This window comes from Nothoprocta perdicaria, unplaced genomic scaffold (genome assembly GCF_003342845.1).
Source record: "Nothoprocta perdicaria isolate Ctin4 unplaced genomic scaffold, notPer1 scaffold_485, whole genome shotgun sequence".
NCBI lineage: Eukaryota > Metazoa > Chordata > Aves > Tinamiformes > Tinamidae > Nothoprocta > Nothoprocta perdicaria.
This window is the reverse complement of record NW_020455738.1, coordinates 109,144-116,534: the sequence shown is the minus strand read 5'-3', so window position 1 is coordinate 116,534 and position 7,391 is coordinate 109,144. Positions and strand designations below refer to the sequence as shown.

The 7,391-nt window shown below is 57.2% G+C and overlaps 1 protein-coding gene across 1 annotated transcript; it reads right to left on the bottom strand.

Annotated features, from left to right (window-relative positions):
- Nucleotides 1-939: 939 nt before the first annotated feature.
- On the bottom strand, nt 940-7,097 carry CHTOP (chromatin target of PRMT1). Its single transcript, XM_026047253.1, has 6 exons — nt 7,045-7,097; nt 5,980-6,061; nt 4,376-4,529; nt 2,454-2,640; nt 2,219-2,356; nt 940-1,463 (listed from the first exon to the last, which is right to left on the bottom strand). Exons 2-6 carry the CDS (start codon nt 6,042-6,044, stop codon nt 1,261-1,263), a joined length of 747 nt encoding a protein of 248 aa, XP_025903038.1. The 5' UTR covers nt 6,045-6,061; nt 7,045-7,097; the 3' UTR covers nt 940-1,260.
- Nucleotides 7,098-7,391: the final 294 nt, after the last annotated feature.

Sequence of the window (7,391 nt, the reverse complement as noted above, 5' to 3'; positions counted from 1 at the left end):
TTTTTTTTGCATTTTTTCTGCAAAAATACCCAGGGGCCGCAGCCCTGGCCCCGGTTGCTGCCGCCCGCCACCCCACACCGCCAGGGCTGCCTCCGCACGGCTCTTTCATGCCGCAGCCCCCGGCCGCCGCCGCTCCCAGAACAGGCCCGGGAGCAGCCGGAGGGCCGGGAAGGGGATCGGGAAAGGCAGGGCCCGCAGCAGAGGCGCTGCGCGACCGCTGGGCACGGCCTCAGGGGAAGGTGGAGGCTCATCCTCCGGAACAGCAGTACGGGCAGGCGGAGGGGCCGTGCTTACATCCCGGGATGGCAGCGGGACAGCGGCTGCTCCACGCCAGAGCGGGCACCCACACCCCTTCTCCCGGGGGAGAGACCCGGCTTCCCGGGACTCCCAGTCCACGGGGAGCCAGCTGGGCGACGGCAGCTGCGTTTCAGGAGGGAAAGGCAAAGGCTGGAGTGCTGCTCCGGTTCCTTCTCCCTCGTTGCAACAATCCCAAAACGCAGGATCCCCTCGGCAGGGGAAGGCTGAGCTGAGCTGGGCAGTGCCGGCCCCTTCCAGCCCCGCGTGCCCGCCGGGGCTGTGCTGCAGGGCAAGAACCTTCGTTAGCTAACGAGGCGCRGAGCCCTGGTCTTCAAGGACGGTTCCACCCTGCTGTCCTTGCCGAGGTGCCATTTTACATTCCTGCTTCCCATTCTTTGGGATCAAGTCCTGCTCCTTCCCCGCTCAGTACAAAGAACACACCRGTGCCACCCATTCAAAACAACAGAAACTGAAGCTTTATCTAAAGCAAAACAAGGAAACCCCAAAGCCTTCGACCCGAAAGGCCTCTGCGCTACGTGGAACACAGGCTGGGAGCGGAGGGGGACGCCGGGTACGGGAGCTTGGCCGCGTCTGGGGAGCCGCGCGGGGCCCAACGCCCRGCCCTGCCCGAGCAGGGGCCAAACGAGACAACGGGGGCAGAATTCGGCCCTTTAGAGTCACACGTGGGGCTGCTCCGGGCGCCCTCCGGCTCAACTGCAGCTCATCCGTCTCGTTCTTGCCTGGACTCATTAGGAAAAATAGATATATATATAACCAAAACCAAAAAGAAGAGCTTCAGACAACACACGGTATCAAAATGTTAGAGGAACACACTAAAGTCTCGGGAGAAGCGGGGCGCTCCCCAGCGCCACGCGTCCTTGCGGTGCGGATCGGGGGCGCCGAGTTTAGCTTACGGGGACGGACACACACGCGGCCTCCGACGCCAGTCCCTGCGAGCGCCCCTCAGTCGTTGGTTTCTGGGTCCGTCTGCGCCATGTAGGCGTCGAGCTCCGCGTCGAGGTGCCCCTTCGTCTTGGACATGTAGGCGTCCAACTGGTTGTCCAGCTGCTCCTTGGTCAGCGCGGGCCGCGCCGCCCCTCGGCCTCGGCCCCGGCCTCGGCCGCGGCCTCCGAAGCCGCCTCTTCCTCGGCCGGCCATGCCRCGACCTTGCAGCGAGACAAGGGGACCGTCACGGGCTACGTGGAGGACAAAGCCCTCAAGTTCTGAGCCCTTTTTGAGGTGGCTTCTAGAGCAATGAGGGACCATCAGGCTAAAAAGCACCAGCTACAGCTACGAGCCCGAATGTCCCATCTCAACGTCCCAGGAACAGGGGCTAAGAGAAAGAGCATTTGGCTCCTGTTCTAAGCAAGCACCCGTGCAAGGCACTCCCGACCCTGGCCTGGCTCCCTCTCATCCTTCTCTCTGTTACTGCTGATAAGGGAGAGTTAATTATCCAAGGCTTGCTCCCTATCAACAAAAGCACAAATCTGAAGCTYGAAATTGCATCTTTATCGAGCAAACTGCTCGCTCGCCTGTAGGGGGGTAGGTTTTCTCCTCTATTAAGTCTCCCTACCACTTACTTACTGGTTATTTTAAGCCTTAGGGTTTATGGAGAACAGATATTAGTGGCCCTTTCCAACAGCCTTCTCCAGCTCGGGAAGCTCCGCTCTGCAAAGCGTCGGGCGGCCGCAGAGTGGGCTGCAGCGGGGCCAGGGGCCCAACCCTCCTCCCAACCCCTCCCGGGACGTGGCTTAGGCTGAACGCTTCCCACACGGCAGCCTTTGGCACCGCGCTGAACGCTGCTTGGGGACGGGGTTAAAGTCCGCGTGCACGCACACGGACTAACCCGAAACGGGAAAATTGAAGAGTTAAAACCTACTGTGGCGTTCGCAGCGGKGTCCTGAGCTCGGTGCCCACTCACCTCTGCCTCCGAGGCCTCCGCGGCCCATGGCTCCTCGGCCCAGGCCGCCTCTCCCGGGGCCACCGCGGCCCCGGAGGCCGCCTCTTCGCAGGCCCATCCTCGGGGACATCCCGCGTCCTCCTCGCAGCAGGCTCTGACCTGGAGGGCGCAGGAAGCCGGGGCAGGCACACAGGTTATTCGCGATGCTGCCCGCAAGGCCCGGGAGGCTGYGCGGGCGCCGCGGGGCAGCACTGACCTCTGAGCGGGATCCCTCCTCGGAGCAGGGCCCGGGCTCCGCGCGCGCCGCGCATGGCTCCTCGGGACAGCCCTCTCTGCCCCATGGGCAGCCCTCTTCCTCCCATGGCTCCGCGGGCGAGCGCTCCGGCCGGGCGGCCCAGGCGGGCCTGGATGTTGCTCTTGCCGAGGCGCTGTTTTAGGCTCTTCTGGAAGAAAAGAGTCGCGGGGAACAGGAGAGGTCATGGAGCAAACCCGGATTTGCAACGGGAACAGGAGGCGTCACACACGGGCTGCGGGCAAAGCCAGCACCGCCAGAGCTCCGCAGGCCTCAAAGGAGGACCAGCAAACYACCTGGGGAGGGACATTTTGGCAAGGTGAGAGGACAAGGACCCTTCGTGGAAGCAGCCTGCGCTGTAAAAGGAGGCATCTCCTTTTTACCAGCGCTGTCCGGCCCAAATCAAAGCACTTCACCCACCAGGCAGCCTAGTGATACTGTGGTCTTTCGTTCAAATACTCCTCCGAGCTAGAAAGCAGCTCTGCTCCCAACTGTGGAACAAGCCTGACCTGCCGCTACGGCCCTTTCCCGGCCACCTTCCACAAGGAGCAGCGGGAAGCACGGCAACTTGCCCACTTTTTCCAGAGGCAACGCTCCGCGGGAGGAAGCCAGCCCTCACCACCATGACCAGCGCACAGTGGAGCTGGTGGTTCCATCTCCCTGGCTTTCCCCGGCACAACGTGGCCGCTGCCACCTCTGTCACCAAGCCCGGTGTGGTGCTCAGCCTTTACCAGCCCACAAAGAGCTTCCCCCAARGGGAGCTCTATGGTTGTCACGAGAAGAGCAGCTCTTGCTCCTAAGCAGTTAAACCACCACAGGCTGCTCTAACACTTCAACCAGGTGACAGTTTGTGTGACAGCTCTCCCGGCCTGGCTGGCCTGCTCCCGCTCAGAGCCGTGTCTCCTGGAGCTGTCCTGTCTGCTTGGACATTCCCTCGCTCTTCCAACTRCTGCAACCGTCTTGGATTTCAGCATCTTTGGCCCAACTCAGCAGCACAACGGGCCTGGAAAGGACGGGAAACGCTCCCAATGCAGCTCCGTTCCCATCGCTCACCCCAGCGGTTTGGGACAAGCTGCTGGACTTTGCACTGAAGGAACCCAAGGGTGAGTGTCCTTCTGCTTTCCTGGAAGGGGGAGCGTCCTGCTCTGCTCCAGCTGCTACCCAAACGCACAGCTGGAGCCACACAACRAGCTCTACTGAAGCAGCTTTTTGGCTCTTTTGTACCATTTTTTAATGACTGCTACAGGAATGCCACCTCGAGCCCCTCTCCTTCCTTCCCCGAGTCCAGAGCTGCATCAAAACCATTTGATCTCTGTTCCAGAGGCAAAAGCCCACACGAGGACCTCACAGCACCCTGCAATTCTAACCACCAAAACGCTCAATAACGACCTACTTTTTAAGGAGAATACACTAGCCCTTAAATTAAGCGGGCCCTGCATTCTAGTTTGCGCGTGCAATCAACACGAGTTTGTTCATCTGGTCCTTGCAGGTGGCTGCTACCAAGGGAGGGCACCAGGAGAGGCTGGTGTCRCGGCTGGGAACAACCACCTCAAGCGGACAGTAAGTCCTGGGAACAACCTGCAGCGCCTGCAGCTACATTGAGGGATGAAGCACTCGGCAGATCCAGAACCTCAGAATGACAACATTTCTCTGAAAAAATAGAGAGGAGATATGAACAGCCAGCACAAAATTCATTCATTCAGTACAATTAACCAACAAGGCATTGCTTGAGTGAAAACAAATCATATTCTGTTGGCCCCTTTATGCCTCTCATCTTTAAATTTCAGGGGTATTGTTTTGAAAAATACACCTTCTCCTGAAACTTCCTCAGCTGGCAACAGGCATCATCAGCTSGCTGCGGGGAAAAGGGGATTATTTTCTCTCACCTGCTTAAGTTTCAAAGCAGCCTGGACAGAAGGTCTATTCTCCATCTGCTGGGCCAGTCTTCTGTTTCTGGCACTGGCCAGTTGCTGCTGCTGCTGCATGGTAGCCCGAATATTCACCGGCATCGGCTGTTTGTTCTTCAGCATGTTAGTAAAGCTTCAAGGTCGAATAAAATGGGTGTTTAAATACAGCTTTATTACACACATTTACTGGCATTTCATGGTTCTCAAGATTGGATCTCCAGATCCCATGAACCTTATGTAAAGAGTGGTACTTAGGYCACGCCATATGGGAATTAGGTATTCCTCGTTTTCCACAAGTGTGCAAGAACTGGAAACTCGGAAGTGATGTGCATTCATTCAGCAGTGACAAAAGCTTTAGGATACTGATTTTTAGAAATGGAAGAAGGAATGAAAACAAGCGATAAGCAGAGATGACCATGACGGATGAGAGAGGACACTGCAGAGGAGAAAAGCAACTGAAATCTGGCTGCAAAACAACCTCTCGGAGCTCAAAAAACTGTCTGGAGACTCAGTGCCACAAGATGGCTTTATAAAGGCCACCGCCCTGAGGACACACTGGTGCCATGCGAGTGGACTTTAAAATAAAAAGTAGATTTTTGGGTAATTTCTTTGGTGCACGAAGGATTTTCTGCCTTTAAGGGCTCCGGGGACATTGAGAAGATGTTAAGCGTCCTTAGCAGCAAAGCACCAGCTTTCTACTGCGTCCTGGGAGCTCCCCAGGAGGGCAAAATAAAGCACTACCGAATGAATAAGAAGGGCTGAGCAAAGCCCGGCAGGAGAGCAGGCATTCACTGCACTGCCCCTCACTGCTCCTCTCCTCCGGGATAAAAACCAAGCGCTGGCTCAGACTAAACCTCACCTGGGCACTTGCTGGAGCAGGAACTGCCCAGAGACGGTTCCTTTTTTTCCCCCTAGCTTAGTAATATTAACACAGTTAATCCACAAGCAATTAGGGAGAAAGTGAAACATAACTGAAGCATCACTGTTAGTYGCCACCGTAGAACCACAAAAGCTCGAGGGCATGGAGGAGCAGAAGGATATTGAGAAGAAAGGAAAGAAGGAATCAGCAGCAAGGAAAGAGAGAGATGGAGATGGAGCAAAGCATTTGCCTCTTACAAGGCCCACAACTTTGGTACAGGGCCTTTGGGCTCGTTCCGTGGCCTGCCGCGTGCCTCTTACAGGCTGGACCACGTGTCCGTGGGTCCGCCTTGGACAAAGCAGCGAGGCTCCTGCAGCTTGGGTAACATGCTACCGGACTGCAGCGCCCACTATATAAACGTAAAAAACATGTGGAAGAGAAACAGGGAGGGTGCGAGGTTTCTCTTTTTTTGTTATAACCCATCCCACCATATTTACGGGTTGAATGGCTTTATATTAATTGCTACGGGTAAATCTCTCCGAAACAATTGCCCTTTTAACCTCGTGTACCACAGGTGTCGCAGCTTAAGACAGAGGTGCAGAGCCATMTGCTTGTTAGATGAGGTTAAAAGAGGGCCGAAACCACGTTGGTTTTTGGAAACCAGATAGTGATAAGTAAGTAAAAAATATTTCTTATGAGCTGAAGCTGCTGTTGGCTTCCTCACCGCTCGTTCAGAGACATCTTGGTGGTGCTCTTGAGCACAACCTTCGGTGCTGACTGTGCAGCCATCTTCAGCTCAAGAGAATCTGCAAAACATAAAAGCCTGAGTTGAAAAAAAAATCTGCATTTGCTGGGTTAAACGCTCAAAAACCTGCCGGCCCCCTCTGCTCCTTGTGCAGAAAAAGCCAAAGATTTGGCAAATAAGACCCTATTGGTGCTTTTCTCAAGTTCCCTTGATACAGTAAGCCTAGGAATTTGTGCTACCTCACCTCTTATTAAAGGCTGCCTTCCRGAAAGGGAGGTTTTGCTGCTGGCAGGAATAATGCTGCAGAAATACAGCCTGCCACCACCCAAACACCTCACCCAGCGCTGCACCTGGTGTYGTTTCTAAGCAGTTAACAACTATAAAGCAAAAAAAAAAAAAAAGAGATTCCTCTTGGAATAAGCTTTGAACTTTACTACCAAGCCTGTTTTTCCTCCGCAGAGGCCCCACATGGGAGCAAAGCATCRCGGCCACATCCCCTCCCGCTACCTCAGCGGGACACGGGGACCGTGTCTGTCCCGRCACGCCGGCTCCGCCGGGCTCGTGACGCAGCTCTCGGACACAGYGTCGCCCACGAGGGCGCTGAGCGGATTTGACCGCGGCTGTCATTACCTTTAGGTCAAGTTTTAGCAGCCGTGACGGACAACTCTAACGCAGCGCTTCGTTTTTATCATCGAGATGACCGGTAAAATCTTTAATCCCCAAGCTACCGGTGACAAGCGAGGTTTTTAYCATGTTTAACAGTCCTCCCAGCCAGGAGCTGAGCTAATCTGCTGCAAATGAACTAATCCGCTGCAGTATTTTTCCCCCGGGGGGGGCTGGAGGCTCCTTCAGCCCCTCTTTTCTCCGCCCCTGCCAACTGCCCAGCGGAAAAGGCCACTCGCAAGAGCCCCCCAGCCCCCCGAACAGCAGGAGCTCCCGGTTAGGGTCAAACTAAGCGCAAATCGCCGGGCAGAGGCCCCGGCCCGGGGCCTCCCCGCACGGAGGCGCCGCGGCGGCGCCGCAGAGGCCGCGGGCCGCTCTTACCGAAGCAGACGGTCGCCAGGTCTCCGGTGGGGCTGCCTGGAGAGCTGAGGGGGGGCGCGGAAGGGGTGCGGGGCGCGCTCCGGTGCCCTCGGCCCGCTCACCGCCGCGCTCGAGCACCCGCGACAAAATGGCGGCGCCAACGGCCACAAAACCCTCCCCCGTCCCCCCGCGACCAGCCTGGCAAAATGGCGGCGGAGGCGGCGGCGCGCAGCGCGCAGGCGCGCGGGGGCTGCGGCCACGACCACGCCCCTTCGCCGGCGGGGGCGGGGCCGAGCGTTGACGCGCGGGGGCTGCATCCGCGGCCATTGGTGTACCGCCGAGAAGGGGCGGGGCCTTGAGGAGTAGGA